Source organism: Diadema antillarum, unplaced genomic scaffold, assembly GCF_040938485.1.
Source record: "Diadema antillarum isolate AM-2024a unplaced genomic scaffold, OU_Dant_1.0 seq00000322_RagTag, whole genome shotgun sequence".
In the NCBI taxonomy this organism is placed as follows: Eukaryota; Metazoa; Echinodermata; class Echinoidea; order Diadematoida; family Diadematidae; genus Diadema; species Diadema antillarum.
This window is the reverse complement of record NW_027271341.1, coordinates 258,609-276,112: the sequence shown is the minus strand read 5'-3', so window position 1 is coordinate 276,112 and position 17,504 is coordinate 258,609. Positions and strand designations below refer to the sequence as shown.

Genomic DNA, 17,504 nt, shown 5'->3' with positions numbered 1-17,504 from the left:
CTTCATGGGTTTATAATCTTGCACAAGTTGACCAAAAAGAAGAAGACAAAAAAAAAAAAAACAGTCCTAATTTTTCTCCTTTGTTACTCCTCACGACCTTCTTGGGCAAGTAATATGTTACCTATTATGTCATCATGATTTTACCTATCTTGTCATTTCTTGCGTGATTTGGTGCTGTACTATATATAATTATTTTTCATTCACAGCTAGTATTTCATACTTTGGTCATATATTTGGTTGCATGATCATCAGAAATTCCTAAATGTATAACATCCCCACAATAGCAATGCATTTAAGATCAATGTTGTTTGAAAAAGACAAAAATGTGTGTTTGTTTTTCTGATTTTCTGCAAATTTAATAAAGCCAGTTCCATTTATTCTTTTTCCAATATGGGATACACAGAATTGTCAACTTGATAAAGACAAACTCACAAAATGATGTGTTTGTTTCTGATTTTGTGCAGATTTAGTGAATCTAAAATTGGTGAAAGGTTTCTGTCTTAAAGTGAATGATAAAAGTACAGGTGTTGTTATACTCATTTATTTCCCACAACAAAAGCAGTCAAACTGAAAAATTTCAGCCTGTCATTTTATAGACACATCAATAAATAAAGGCAACTCAAGGCATCACTAACTTAAGTGTAAATGCAAAAATCAATGTGTTAATTTGTGCATTTTCTCTGATCCCATGTGCATTAAGTTATGCAAGGCTTACTGTATTTTGTGTATTTCATATGTAATACTTTTAGTCATTATTGACATTGCTCATTAAGATGTTGGACATCACCCTTGAAAATATCTCCCGCACAGCCAGGAAAAGAATAGACCGACTCACAGAAACTGAAAGCAAAAACATTTCAATGAAAATCTAAATGAAATAAAGCATGTTATAAGAACAAGTTAAGTACCACATATGGTGCCTTGATGTTAAGTCTAACTGGTAATTTTGCTCAAGAACATGAAACTATGCTAGTACTCCTCATCTGCAATGCAGATTAATGCCACTCCCTACAATTATTTTCAACAAACCATTTTTTTCTTTCTCTCGCTAGTGACTACCCTCGAGCTATCAATAATGAGATTGGGAAGGTCAATACAACAAAACCAATGATAAAATATCAGATAATCTACACAAACATTCCAACCACAAAAATGACTTCATAGCACAGATGATACGTGTATCTCATTTATGCCTGATGATTTCATCGACAGATCATATACTCAATACTGTGTATGCATATCTCCACTATCATGGCACTTGCAAAGCACTAAAACCACAGAACTTCATGTTCCACAGCTGTAACCAATGTCTTGGTCTCAAAGGCAGATGATGCCACACTATGCGTATCACTGCTATTTTTAACCATCATTATCTATTTATTTCTTCCTCAGCCTTGCTCTAAACAGTGGTCACCGTGTCTTTTACAAATGTCTCCACATTTCTATAATGATACCTAACAAGAAATGAGATTACATTTTTAAATAAATCATGTTAAAATATGTATGGTCTCTCTAAGTGCAGTTTTCTCTTGAGATAAACCATCTTCTTGCATTTTGCATTTCTTTGACTGCAGCCAGTTTATGAGAGCTTTGAACAAACTACAAAAAAGGAGCCCAATTTACATCCCAAATATCTTGAAAGTTAGGGTCTTGAACATGAGCAAGTATGCCGAAGGAGACACAGCACAGGATAATATCTGAAGAAAATGCATCACATATTCCCTGAAGTCAGGGTCAAAATCACCATCTATGCAGGACAATTACATGACATTACAGGCAATTGAAAAACATCCGAGGCATTTCATGCCATTCAAAGAAATTCTCTGCATGGATTCATTGCTCATTTCGACACCATCAAGAAGACTGAGATGAAATCTCACAGCAATCTATCAGAGTATATTCACAACATAGAGACCTTCTTTGTGGCATCAGAACTATCTCAGCAATATGACTGTTGTAGGTAATATCACACTTGTTTGCAACATGCATCAGCGCGTCTCAGATAATGACTTCATGGATAGACATGAATTTTTTTCTGAACCATACTGAAAGAAAGAAATGAATGAATTTTTAAAAAATCCATCACACCTCACAATTTGGAAAGTAGTGTTTTTGTTTATTCTCATTTTACTGAAGCATCAATGCTTTCCGTCCAACTGTGTATTGCAAGGCTACCAAACCAAACTTGAAAAGTAAATGCAACTACCCATGTGAGTCAAAAGGTACCCACAGTTCCAAGTACAATGAAAACAATGAAAGGTTGTAGGCCTACATGTACAGGCATCACAAGTCCCATTGCAAAGCAGTTTATCTCTGCTGAAACCTGAGTATTGGAGCACAATGTTTTGATTAGAGTTTGCTGGGAAAAAAAAAAAAAAAAAAAAAAACACCTATATCTTTCATTAGATGATTTGTCTGTTGACATCTACAGTGCAGATTCATGAAAAGTTCATCAAGGTGTCTTGTTGCAGCATAGACATCACCCAGGTCAAGGGAAAGTCATCTGTAGCAGATAAAACAAAAATATATATATATACCACACAAATACAATGGTTTTGAAGAGTGTATCAACTGCAGAAAAACTGATCTAAAAGAACTTGTTTATAAAACAAGTAAATGTAGGCAAACAGGGCTTCACTGGAATTCTTGAGTGATATTGACAAATAGAAATGTAAGTGTATTGACCAAAATGCCACCCCATAGTCTTTAAAAAAATAGCACTCTTCATCACATGACTTCTGTACTTTTTAGTTGTGTCCCATGTATGCTTGATTCACATTACAACAATTCACATTAGTTCTATTATGTTTTTGGATATTTAAACAAACAAAGAGAGAGAGAGAGAGAGAGTTTTTAAATTGTATATGATACATAAGTTAATCAGTAACTTTAACAAAAGCTTATGAGTGCAACATACAAGCTTACCCACACTGAGACTGCAGGGGGGTCATTGACATGTTTACAGGACACCCCACATAGCTCACTTACAGACACTGTACTGCTCTTCACATCTGTGGATATCGCACTCAAATTTTAGTTTGGCTATTGCTGCTGTTTTACTACTTTTATCATTTTTTGTTTGCTTACTTTTGTGCAAATTCTTTGGTTTTAAAACTGACAATAATATTTCTAAAATCATGCATTTTGCACACTTCAGTTACCAGTATATTTCCCTTTGACACATCTGGCTTTACAACTAAATCATGTACAGCAATACAGTGCACTCCCATTATAACGAACACGGTTATAACAAAATTCAGGTTACAATGAAGTAAAAATTAGGGCCGCAGCATTATCCACTCTTATTTATTTTCATAGCTTATTTGTTCGGTTATAATGAAATTTCAATATGAAAGAAAACTGCCGGTCTCAAAGACTTTGTTATAACGGGAGTCCACTGTATTAGTACTGGTAATAGAATCTCCACAATAGATACATACAGCGTCACAGTTTCTAATCCAGGAGATCATCAAGAAATTTTAGTGTTGCAATAGTGTGATGTGTTTCACAGTGTGGGGCACGAAAATTAACATAGTGGTAAAAATTTCATCACTTTATTCAAGTTTAATGAAGTTCTTTGAAACTATTGGTCATTATAAAAATTAATTCAACAAAAATTTTAGACAACAAAGGTCATTTTAGAATTTTATGGCCAAATGTTAAAAATCATGAATACCTATGTGATGCGGACACCAAATTTGAGCTCTTGAGGGATTTTTTCATGAGAATTCCAATTAAAAGAGTTTAGAACATCACACCATTTCAGCGATATAAGTTCATAAATGTAGCATCCTCATTAGATGCACTTCTCCCAAGTAACATTATTTTTCACAAAATACTGAAGTTAACCTGTCATAGGAGTAGTACTAGTGCTCTTTATGTTCATTAAGGGTCAAACTTGACTACAAAAAAAAAAAAAACTGTCATAAATTTGCTCTAGAAACATTTTAAATGGACCAGAATGAACATAATGCAATTATGCAAGTTTTTGAGAAGGATGAATTTTGTCTCATTTAGTCCTTTTTGTGTAACGGATATGAAATGATGGTTACCTATGTGATGCGGACAAGGTGTCAACATCACATAGGTATAGTTTGATATTTTTGAAGAAATTCATGGCTAACAAAGTCCTACTGTTCCAGTAGCAATTGATCCTTGAAGGCTCAGAATAGAAGTCACAAAGTACAAAGAGTCATGAATAGAACTGAAATGCAAGGCTGTCAGGATGATGGGGTCACCAATGACACAATGGTGTCTGCATCACATAGGTACTATTTTGAGCTAAAATGAGGTCTAAGGAGGCCTAAACATGCTTATTTTGACCATAAAATGAATTAAGTTTGAAGAAACTGCTAGAAACAAGGAGTTGAGAAACACTCCATGCAATATCTACAGTAACCATGCCATGGCTGACAAGCGAATGTACCTATGTGATGTGGACACCAAATTTTGGTGTTTGCATCAGATAGGTACATATTTCTGGATAAAAAGAAGTTTGTGGGTGTTTTCTTGAGATGAAACATTATTCTTTGACTGCTTTACTGAAAAGCATTAGGAACGGACTGCAAATTAAGTAATATTATTTTATAATTTGTTTATAGTGATTGATAACGAACATACACAGGATTTACCTATCTGATACAAAAATCTTGGACACGGTGCAACACCACATAGGTACTCAAACTCTGAGAAAAAATATTTTTGTGCACAGAATTCTGTATTAAATCTATCAATCCTACCACAAAACATTGTTAAAAGGCAATAGTTTTGAATCTAATAGTGAAATTTGGCAACCAGCAAGCAATAATATATGACCAGAATACCTATGTGATGCGGACACCAAACCCTCAAACTTGCCCTTGTCCCAAATAAAGCGTTCTTCAAATGTGCCGTAAATGTAGTAAAAGAATTCATCCAACTCCACAATACTTGAGGGGTATAAGTTAGTCAGTTGTGAAGACTTCAATGTAAAAAAGTGACTTTTGACATTTCCTTGTACCTATGTGATACGGACACCAAAGCCCGAAATGGCTTCTACTTCTTGCAATTATAAAACCATTAAGCTTCCAATCACTTCCATCTTTGGCACATATGTTTATGGCCCAGGGTTGATTTCATTGATAGGTTTTGCAGCTCTGAACAATGCAACATTTCTGATGGGATAGCCAGCGTAGCTATGTGATGCTACATTCAAAGGATCAATGTGAAACATCACATAGGTACAGCAATCTTCACGTGTAATTTTCTAATATTACCTTTCAGATGGCCAAATAAATTTTTTATTGTGAGCGAGATAACTCACAATAGTGTACATGTATTTGCAAATTTGATCTAATATGATCTATCACAAGGCACTTCTGTGTATCAGTGTTTTGAACCCAACATACATTTGTGTTGCACTTGATACCCCCAAAATAGGGTAGGACACCAAACATTAAATGAACACAACAACAACAAAAACGGAAGATTCAATTTCTGTACCACACATTATAACATACATACACACATACCATAATTACAAAAAACATTGAGCTTTGGGTAGTGTGTATTTACAGAAGTTGCATTTGTATATATATGCAGGTGATGAGATTTTGCCTATGTGCCCCAACCCTATGGAAAGACCCAAATGTCTTTTGAACCTGTTCCACACATAATCAACATCCCTGACAATGTCCTGCCATTGCCATACACAGGCAGGGTTTTGTTTTGTTTTGTTTTGTTTTGTTTTATTTTTGTACAGTGCACTCCCGTTATAACGAACACGGTTATAACGATATTCCAGTTGCAATGAAGTTAACATTCAGGCCGCAACATTATTCACTCTATGTATTTTTGTTGTCTATTTGTTCGGTTATAATGAAATAAAACTGCCGGTCCCAAGGATTTCATTATAATGGGAGTGCACGGTACAAACATAGAAATTGCATTTGTGCCATTAATATTGGACATATCCTTTTGATACTCCTCTCTAAAATGGCAGAAATAATTCCCTGTAGTTTGTGCACATGTCTCCTACCTGAACATGAGGTTGAAACTGCTGATAGACTGGTGTTCCTGAGGAAGCATCCCCCTCCATGAGTCCTGTATCTGCAATGGAAACAATGACAACCTAATACCACGATGCATAATATCCATATCATGCAACTGGTACCAACATTCTTTAATAGAAACAAGTTATCATCCTTTACGTATATTCCTACAATATCAATTACTGGTTCTACATAACATTGGCTTAGAAATACATACAGCCTTATGATGTAGTATCTATCATAATTAAAATGGAATGTGAAAGAGAAGGTACACTGTATGCTACTTGCTAGATGTCATCCTGAAATGACAGTCGGGAAACCATTTCATGTAAGAGATAAATAATCAGAACCACTGCAATTTCTTTCTAAAGCAGAGCTGAAAACAATCCAATAGCAAAATTGGCATAAAAAGGGAACAATGCTCAACATGACGCTCCCTTATACATACAACCTATGTCATTCATTTTAAAAATAAACAGGAAATACTGCTTGATGTCATATTGGGATGCAAATGTTGACCAAGTCACAAAATAATTCTCAATACAGTACTCACCAAAGTCTTGGTTTACATCTACAAGGTCCTCAGTCCTTACTTGCCCAGTGATCGTCTTGTCACCTTTCATCGACTGTTGAAGAGAGAATACCCACAAGATGCAAGAGAATAAACACACAAATATTACATAAATATCTGGCAGTTAATAATGTCTTCAGGTACTTAATATACACTCTGCGTTTAAGTATCAACCAAGACATGGGTGTGATGGACAGATATACAATTGCGTTTGTTTGTATAAATACCTTGATAGTAAACCTACTTTCACCTGAGCTTCAACAACTTCATGAAACCTCCCTGTGGTAGTGACCTTTGAGGGTACAACTGTAAATCATCCCTTAAATTAACTATGTTACATCTTTAAGAAGCCCAACTATTAACCCAGATATTATTATGAACAGAATGTGACTCACTTAGTAAAATATTTGTATGTGTAACAGTGTAATTGGAAAGTGTTGCTATACCTTTCTCAGCAAATAGCTAAAGAGCTAAGCACTGAAATTAGGCATCTCTAAATTTTCTACTGCACAGTACAAATACGTTTTCTTGAAACTGCAGTGAAAGATTGTCATACCAACGCTGTGACATTTGTAATTCTTTTGATCATTACAGTTCAAGTAAAGGGAGAAGTCATCATTATCTTAATAATTGTACGATGTAAACATGAATATAGAGGGAAAATATGAATACACACAAGCAAAAAATGAAAACAAATGACCAAGGGTGTCATGCTCACTAAGTATCGCATGTTCACCTTCCACGCATTCTTGCAGACTCTTACCTAAGAACATTGCAAACTTGGGAGTTGGGTAGCTTTGAACACTTCTTTGGGGGCATGGCACCCATTTGCATGATCCATCACACTGGTAAAAATAACTGCCAAGTACACTGTACTTGGAGAATTTGACTATGCAATTAAAAGAAAAAAAAACTTAAATGTGAAAACTGCCTGCACCCAATTTAAAAGAAAGAAAGAAAAAAAAAAAAAATATATATATATTGTACATATATATATATATATATATATATATATGTATAAATTGACCCCCGTCCAATCCCTGGAGCTACTTTGAGTAATCTTGAAAGTGCATTCACTAATGTATTTACTCAGAATATTTCTAGTTTCAGATGACATTTTTTTTTTTTTAAATAGGGGATTCTGTATGAGTATATTAGATTGTCACTATTTGATAACCCACTGGGTTTGGTGACAAAGTTTACCATGTGTTTTCAAGAATAAGAAAATGAGCTGGTTCCCCTAACGAAAGTCACCAATCTACTTACTCATCGAACTAACTTGAACAAACTAGATCTTATCCCTCTAGGGATGCTACCCGCCAAGTTTGGTGAAAATTGGTCCTGGGGTTTTCAAGAAAATGAAAATGCAAAAAGTTTACTCACAACATCGGGCAATGGACGATGCATGATGCACGCTGGACGAAGATTGATCGCAACTAAGCCATGAAAAGATGAGTTTTTCTTTATCGACCATACCACCCAAGCAGTGTGTAGTCCATATAAACATAAACTTACATCTCTGTACTTCTGAAGATAGTGCTTTAGAGGTTCCACATAATTGTCAAAGCCCAGATTTGACATGGCATAGAGGATGTCTTCACCATTAATAGTCTTCCTCTTCTCCTGGTGACATCTCTCACTTGCTCTTTTTATCATTCCATAGGTTAAGGCTTTTGGATTTTGCATGATACAAACTATAAACTGACATGTAAATTGTGAACCAACACTCCATATCAATCTATTCATGACTCAATAGTTATCACTCTGACATTTGAATATTTCATGTAAAGGAATACACTGACTTGCGGAAGTTTGCATTGATATTGGTTTACCAAACACATTAAACACTCTTGGCAACATTGGGTACGAGTATAAACAGGTATCCCATCATATAAGCTGACAAAGAAATGATACTGCATACCAAATACCAAAATGAATGTTAAATACCAAATATATATTAGTCTATAAAAATGGGATTATGGTACATGTATTATAAATCTGCAATTTCCCATCATATCACTGCATGTACACATTGCCCCTCCCCCCCAAAAAAAAACAAAACAAAAACAAAACAAAAACAAAACTGCACATCACCACTAAATTTCTCATTTAAACATCCTGTACCCGATTGGATTTTGACGGGGTTTATAGACCTTACCTGTTCTCGCTTCTTGGGGATATGAATGATTTCACATTGAACCGTGTATCATTAATATTTATGGCATGTTTTCCCATAGCAATGATTCAATAAATATGAGTAATTTCGAAGATTGCTGTGTGGCATTGCAGATGTTAGAAAGAAATGAAATGCAGTGTATGTATTATATAATTATGTACGAGGCACTCTGTGTGTGTGTGTACGTGTGTGTGTGTGTGTGTATCTTTGAGTAGCTGGATGTGTGTTCATTTCATTGCTGTCATTACTATATTCTGTTTACACTCATATCATTCTCCTCCAGGATGCCCTTGGTATTAAATACAAGAGACATCCGAGTGTCACAAATAAAATTATTTGGCACAAGTTGCAACCTATCATCAATTCTCCCTATCGGATAGCTCTCTGAATCTGAACGCGTGTGGCGCTCTGATTTTTTTACCTTTAATTCTTTGGATATAAACTTCCAGTTATGAACGCGCTATGTGTAAATGTATACTTTTATGCACATTGAACGCTGAAGTACCAGTATTCACAGATCGTATCAAATTCTGTCTTATAATCTGTTGAATAATAAACTTATTTTCTTATCTGTAACTTTAAATTTGATGAATGGGATTCTTCTGCGAAGTGGCCCAATGCTGGGCCGATGATGCAAAAAACGAAATTATGGAAAATATCCATAGGTGAAGGACATGACGTGGGTAAACCAAATAGTTCTGCGGGGTAAACCGCAAAACCGGAAGTGTACGTCCCAAGAGCGATCGATCAGATATCGGTACCGCAAGGTGATATCGCTTGATATCGGCTATATGCGATAGGGAGAATTGGTTTATTACTGTAAAAAGTGAAACACAAGCCACCTACTGCACATCAAAAAAAAGGATACTCGCTTGTGATGAAGCTGATAAATTCTGAAACACATTCTTGAACACATTCCTTTGCTTCTTTAGATATCTGCAGGACAGGAAAACAAAGCGACAAAGAAAATACCATGATACATGTCACATGACAGGAAGTGGCAAAAATTCATTATGCTTCTATATACCACTTAGAACAAACATGACATTGATAGAAGCCTTCATCATAAACAAAGTAATTTTATAGAATTAACCCCAAATATGTGCATTCTTGACTAATGACAGACAAACATTCACACACAAAATAACAATAATAATAATGGGATGCCTCTGCCTCTCAAAAACTTACTACATTTGTACATGTCCTGATGATATCACTAACCCATGATTCAATTTGCTGTGGGGAAAAATGTGGGGTAATGCATGTTAGCATTTCATTCCATGTCCCATCACATGCAACTTGAGAATTCATCAAGCCAGTCAGCCTGTAGCTAGCAGTACACGTACCATTAGTTACCACTACTAGCTAGTGGCTAGCGCTTACACTGAACTTTGCAAGAAGTCCGGAAATAATGAAGCAGTTGTGCTAGAAATTGGGTTTTTTTTCTCAGTATTTTTGAAAATTTCAAGAGAGATGGTGAAGAGTTGTGCTCCTCATGGCTGCACAAATAGATGGAGAGTCTATTTACATTAACCATCAATAAAGCAGTAATTCTTAATTTTCTTTTCTGATTGGACATAGTTATTCAGACTGATGAATACGATCACCAAAATATTTGACATGTTATTCATAGTCATCATTGAACATTAAGGTGGGATAGTGATGCCCACACCAAAATGCTGATGAAATATCTTCCAAGTAGATATAAGGGGATGCAACTGTAATTGCAGCATTGTAACTGAATTATAACTCGCAATAAAAAAATTAAAAAAACATTACATTCATGACCTATGGAAAAAGACAGAAAATATGCTAAGTTTAGAGATACAGTAAAAGTAAGCCAAGGCTTGTCATCAGTGGTGGCGCGATGATGCCACCAGAAATAGCTGTAGGGCCACCATTATTTTCGAAATGATATGTCCTGGTGGCCCAATCAGCCCACCAAAATATTTGTGAGTTTATTCATTGTTTTAATGTCTTTTTCTCATCCAAGAAAAGAGAATAACGCGTGGCTAAGTGCTTGACAATAAGCATCTATATCATTTCGTGATCAGGGTTGCCAGATCGCTGCTGGTCTTCATAGCCAAACTCGGTCTTATTCTACAGCCAAATTCACACAAACTTTTTTTTTTCTTCTCACAGCCAAATTTCACCAATATATACAGTATAACAATATATGTAGGTATATTCCTTTATTGAATATAATAATTTCATTAACATATGGTGCCTCAATTCATGTTTATGCCTCAATTCAGTATTGAATATGTTAGGCTTAATGAACAAGTCACAGTATGTGGTATTTGGAGGCCATTATCATACCTGCCAATTTTCACATAATTATCATAGTTTATGATCCTCTTGATGTTTTATCATACCACTTCACTTTATAACAATTTTCTTAATTACTTCTTATTTAAAATACCTGGTAACTGAAGTACTTTAATAATACATGCAAATTTTCACAGAATTATCATGGTTTATTGTATTATATTAATGTTTTATGAAGTGATTTTATTTTTCGTGTTTTTCTATATTTTTTCTGACCATCAGATTTAACTGTCATGCCACTAAACGAAATGGTTAGTTCAAGCCTTGGATAAGCTCTCAGTACCTTTCCTGTTTTAGGTATGCCCACTTTCATGATGCGTGCCACATTAGCAATGGGTAGGAAACGGTCTTGCTCTCGCAGAGGAGATGCTCCACCCTTCTCCTCCCCTGTGCCATCATCTTCAGTCACTCCTCCTAAAGCTTCATCTGGAGTAAGAGTAAGGAAAAATGAGCAGTCAGTAATTAAGTATGAATTTCTCCTCACTGGAAGCCTAAATCATCCCTTTTCTTTCACCCTAATTAGTAAATATTTCATAGCTTTTTGAGCTATAACAATCAAATTCACACCACCACACCAGTAAATAAGCTAAGAATATTAGTTAAGTTTGTTGAATATGAGAGAAGTTTGAATATGAGACAAGTCTGACAAGGTTCAAGGTCTAAAGGCTAATAAATTTGTTCCAACAAGCACTATACTCACAGCATCGTGGTGTACTTTCAATAAAGATGTCAGTCCAGTTTGAATACATGTGAAGTTCGACAAATTAAAAGGTCAAAATATGGTCAATGAACTTTATCTGGTATAGCATTGTAGTAATGTTTGTTCATTGATATGGTTTGAAATTTGGATGTGAATTATCATACCGATGTTACCATCTTTTGTAATTTGATCCAGGAAAGGAATGATTACAATCGTTACTGTATAAGCCGAATGTTTCACGAGGTTTTTATTTTTGCAAATTTTGTGAGTCAGGTCCTATTTGCGAAATTAAAGACACACGAAAATATTGACTCTGATCCCGATGTGAATGTGACATACGCGTGTACCCTTCTCCGTTAGGTACAGGACTCCATGATAGCGAATTCAACCACTCGCGAAATCGTCAGGAATTCCCGATTCGCAAAAATTTAGACTCGCGAAATATATGGCGTATACAGTATATGATGTAGGCCTTACATTTTTGTCAATTGCACAGACCAACCTTTTTGTACATTCACACACATACACACACACACACACACACACACACATTAACCTTCAAGATTTTTACACAATCACTTTTTAGGCATAAAAAGACAATCCTTCATATCACTTAAAAGTTGGTTATTGTTGGTTATTATCATTCAACACACATGTATACATGCACATCACACACAACACAATGTTGACACATACATATAACTATACAGATTGATATTTCCTCTAATATGTACAGGTATCTCTGATATTGATACCGTATTGCTGTATCTCTTGTATGTATATCAATGTACCAGAATCTATGTTATATGTGTGCTCTGTATGTATGCATTCTATGGGTATGCATGCAAACAAAACAAACTTCCAAAAATGGGCAATAAAATCAAATTGAATTGAATTGAAATATATTTTTTTTAATCGACATCACTACACAGAAGAACGGAACATTCTACTTATGTACTGCTATTATGGTTAGCATAATATATCAACGAATCATTGCCATGAATGATCTAGTGGCTGAGCTACTTACTGAATGCGCTGCCAGGTATTTTTTTTAATTTATGAACTCATGCTACACTGACTAACTTACGTACATTACGTAGCACTACAAAATGAATTCAAGCTTTCTTACCTGTTGATGCCTGGGTGTACAGGTTGCTTGTCAAAAACTGTTCACTTGAAATACTCAGCACTTGTGTTCCATCTCCCTGCTCTGTGGTATCCATTCTTCACACCTGGAATAACATACAATGTGTGACATGACATGTTTATCACAATGAATTATTTCAACATTCAACTGAATCACATGCTTCAGACTTTACAGTTTCCTGTTACATCCAATGATTTTGATCATTGTGCAGTACTTTCTCCTAGTTAATGTCATATAACATGATGGAGATCTTGTGCTTCCTACTTTCAATAATCACTAAATCCACAATGCTCATCTCTACCAAGGTACATAAATGGATGGGAGAGCCAAAAATAAAAATAATTGGATGTAGCACATAAAATCAAAGCCTAACCAGAGTATCCCACACACTCTCAAAGCACCACAACCTGTTTGAAAGGAACAAAGATTAAGCAACTACTACCTTTAATATTACAGGTATATATCAACATCACATACTTGTCATTAGAGATAAGTCACTTTTCTGAAGGTGATGCATACACTGAAGATTTTGATGTGCTAATGATGTTATTTTGAACAAAAATAATCTAAAAGCTCACGGCATGTTGATCAATGATCCTCAAAATTTACTTCTGCCAGTAGGTAAATACCATGAATGGTTTGCTATATCACATGATCATGTTTTTTACAATCACTGACTGAAACAACCTCTCTCTGCCATATTAGCCCATTTTTTTTCTGCCGTTAAGTACAAGCAACCCTCTTTGCAGAGTACTCGGTACTGTTGTACATAAATTGGTGAGGCAAACAGGCAAACCAACACTGATGACCACTTATTTTACCTCCTCCTTCCTTGGCGGAGCTAACAATGGTCAGTAGGCCCTACTCAACTGTAAAAAGAGACAAAAGAAGAGTCAACTAATCATATCTGACTGCCATGCCACTGCATTGGGGTTGGTTACGAGTAATAGTATGCTTAAATGTAGCTATGGTAGTAAAGCCAATTACAACCCAGTGACAATGCCATGGCTTGGTGTACACAAATGCTTCATTACTTACAGACATTGAATGTAAATTTTCTCTCGTCTCAATGATGCCTAGCTAGACGTGTCTACTGATGTACATATATGAACCTGACGCTACCGAGTACTGTACTTTCCTATCCATGTATAGATCAAGTTACATCTCAAATTTCACAAAATCAAACTGCACCAAAATCACAGCCTAAGGCATCACTTCATAGCTCATTTCCAATCAATCATCTAAATTTGGAACAAATCAATTACCAGGAAGCTAAGGTATTGACATCTACTTTCATGTCATTGCTCAAGCAATTAACTCACTCTTCGCGAGCCTTTAATTCATGATTGCAGCAAATGCTACCTGCGCAATCTGAAATTGAAGTTAGCCCTGTAATATTTCCATGACATAAAAAGTAACCATGGGCTAAATATCAATGTATTAAAAAAAATGTTGATTATGGCAAGTGGAAAGAAGTCCATTGAGAAATACGTATATACATGTCTACCTCTGTATGTCTGCATATGACTTGTACAGATTTTAATTTATTTTTATGGTAGATATTCTACATAGATCTATCTTTGTGTTCATGTGTATGCATAGGAGCTGCCCTTCTCAACCGCCTTCATTGTAATTGTTCATTAAACATTCTGTACATTGCATTGATTTTAAGCTCCCTGATTTCTTGCAAAAGATTAGGCTAACTTCAGTTTCAGATTGATTAAGCTGTGTACCCTGCGTCCATGAATTAGAGAGGGTCATAAAAAGCGAGCTGCTGATGTTGATATTTTATGCTTAGCGTATACATACTTAACGTTAAAGTGATTTGGTTCAAATTTACATGGATAAATTGGCAATACGCTAGTTTGTATACTAACTTTTGTAGATATATCCTGTGAATTTGGTGCAATTTCGGTTTCTGGATTTCGATATATCGACATGGATGCAAAAATACATTTTATTAGCGCCTGCAAACCCTTCATTTCACTGCACTCCCTCTGGTGCGTTAGTGATACGATGTTATAAGGAACATCAGACTGAATTTGTAATTAGTGCAGACCCATCTACCTGTGTACTTGTTTGTAGTACCGTAGCTAGCACAGACAGACAATCATGCAATGGTAGTAACGTACGATTACTAGTAATCAATTTAATACAACTTAACAAACAATAACACGATGTACGAGAATAAGGCCTCCGAGAATATTTGAAAAATGCCCAACAATGCAGTTTCGGTGCTGCAGCACTCCAGCAGTGTGTGTAATGTTGAAGTCGATCCTTGAAGCCGGATCGATGTGATGCACGCATTATTATGCACGAATCACAAACCTCCGTCGTGGCCGTAGATTTCTACACGGTACACCGTGGAAATGGTGCGTAGATAGACACAGTTTCTACATCACAACTCGTTATTAAATCGTCTTATTATAATCATTCGTCTGTTATTCCACTCTCACAACACCTAGACAATCAAGATTCGGTGAACCCTACCAGACGATTCTGTAATATACTCGAATCACGAGCTCAGATCACAAATCACTAACCATTGGCCGAATGTTGAGGACAGAAGATGGCGATGAGGCTCTGGTTGGTCGGCAAAAACAGCCACTGAAGCGAGCACGGAACCAGTAAAATTTCACGGGGTGAAAAGGGGACTGCTGGTTGGGCGATCTTGTGTTCGCAGTGAGAGCTTGGGAGCAATGATTACTTAGTATTTCTATTCATCTAAACATGTCATATGAGTCAGTGGTGTAAACTTGTTCAAATAAACAGAAATATTGATTTTATTAAAGATTTAGAGATAAGTTTCAACTGATTTTCTTAATCATTCAAGATATCACTAGTTCCTACATAGGATTCTAGTGTTACACTGTACCAATATACTAGACAGTATGTGACATACTGGAGTACAAGAAGAAAGGAGTAGGCCTACGTGGAGGGTAGATATGCGTGTGATGTGTTGTTCAGCTAAACATTGAGAGATCAAAGAGTATAGCGAGATATACAGTATCCGTACTCTTCTCTCTCTAATTTCTCCCCTCCCCCTCTTCGCTTTCGTTTTTTCCTACTTTTCCTACTTTTCCTATAGCTTGCACTTAAGTAACATTTGCCATGCAGATTCCCAAATGGATAGCATTTAACAGATAATGTTATGCCCTTCAGCGATGTTTCCATTATTAGACCCTTACTCCCATCCCACATTTATTAATATTTTTTTCTTCTATTGTGTCAGGATATTCAATAGCAAAGCAACCTATAATGCCAAGAGTATATACGCTTCAACATCCTATAGCGGCAGGACAAGAAAGTTAAGATCACATGTGACATTCAAGTTTCGTTAAAATTCCTAGACTATTTTGCATCGAGAAATCGATTTTTTTTTCTTTAAAACGGAGAAACCAGCTTAAAAGCGATGCTTGTGCGTGTAATACATTACACGAACCCTCAAAGAAAATCCTCATGAAGCATAATGGATGAGGAATGATACATTATCTATACATAATGATGTATAGCCCACGACCCACGACTATATATAAATACAAGATATGCAATGTGACATCCCATGAAGAGATAGATCGAGGACAACATAAAATGCCTTAGACACACACAGAGAGAGAGAGAGAGAGAGAGAGAGAGAGAGAGAGATCGAGGAGGGGGAGTGGGGGGGGGGGGGAGGGGAGTCGTCCAAGGCGGACAATAATGCATTCACCCTCTGCTAAGTAATCTCTTGCTTTCATTAATGCCTTGTCCGCCTTGGACTATACTTAACATAACAATGTCGGAATTTCGGAGCTTGGGTAGGCCTATTATTGTTCCAAGTTCATTGTGTCACCACCGGTGTAACTGCTACACCGGCAAACATAGGGATACTAGTAGCCTGGTGGTATCTGTGTCGCTGCCTGGAAAGTAGCTCAGTACACATCTATAGGTTCGAGTTCCGTGGTTCCTTTTTTTCCGACATGTTATCAGCAGTTGCGATCTTACAAATTTCATTTGTAGACAGAGACGAATTAAAGAAAATTCACACCTCAACCTTCACCCCTGTGCTTAGTAATCTCTTGCTTTCATTAGTGTTATAACTATACCTGTTTCACATGTCCACATATAGCACCTATAAAAAGAACAAAAGTAGCAAATGTTAAGATAATGGGGTTTCAAAAAGCATAAGTAACATAAAAACGTTGACACAGGATTATTGTTCCATTAGATTATGGTTCGTTGATGATACTACACTTGTCCCTATACTAATTATTTGCAAATTGATGCCTACATGTTTTCGTATAGCAGATTTAGATCACGTCATTTGATGACATCAGTTAAAGTCATCTTGCCATCTTGTTTTCCACTATGTATGCCTATAATGTGATGGCAGTCTATAAAGTGAGTCCCAACAATAACGAATAGAGATTCATTTTATTCTTGTTGGAATATATCCCGTCGTCAGTGCATCGTCACAGTGAATTCGACCATTTCTGTAGAAAATCATTTCTCAATTCGCGTTTATTTCATTCAAACAGATAAAAAAACATTCAGACAAGGTATATAAATAAATT

At 35.9% G+C, this 17,504-nt stretch overlaps 1 protein-coding gene across 2 annotated transcripts; it reads right to left on the bottom strand.

The window, feature by feature from the left end:
* Nucleotides 1-2,109: 2,109 nt before the first annotated feature.
* On the bottom strand, nucleotides 2,110-15,564 carry LOC139730610 (uncharacterized). Of its 2 annotated transcripts, none has more exons than XM_071641466.1 (8): nucleotides 15,495-15,564; nucleotides 12,934-13,036; nucleotides 11,388-11,530; nucleotides 9,645-9,712; nucleotides 8,116-8,245; nucleotides 6,583-6,655; nucleotides 6,017-6,087; nucleotides 2,110-2,503 (listed from the first exon to the last, which is right to left on the bottom strand). In XM_071641466.1, exons 2-8 carry the CDS (start codon nucleotides 13,025-13,027, stop codon nucleotides 2,489-2,491), a joined length of 594 nt encoding a protein of 197 aa, XP_071497567.1. In that variant the 5' UTR covers nucleotides 13,028-13,036; nucleotides 15,495-15,564; the 3' UTR covers nucleotides 2,110-2,488. The 2 variants fall into 2 exon arrangements, with proteins under 2 accessions (XP_071497567.1, XP_071497568.1); XM_071641467.1 differs by lacking the exon at nucleotides 15,495-15,564 and adding an exon at nucleotides 15,280-15,373.
* Between the last annotated feature and the right edge of the window lie 1,940 nt (nucleotides 15,565-17,504).

Coding starts and splice junctions, on each gene's coding strand:
- LOC139730610 (XM_071641466.1), bottom strand. CDS start 13,027: ATGGATACCACAGAGCAGGGAGATGGAACACAAGTGCTGAGTATTTCA. Junction 9,713..11,387: donor GCATACCTAAAACAGGAAAG/GTACTGAGAGCT, acceptor CCTGTCCTGCAG/ATATCTAAAGAAGCAAAGGA. Junction 6,656..8,115: donor ATCTTCAGAAGTACAGAGAT/GTAAGTTTATGT, acceptor TCTCTTCAACAG/TCGATGAAAGGTGACAAGAC.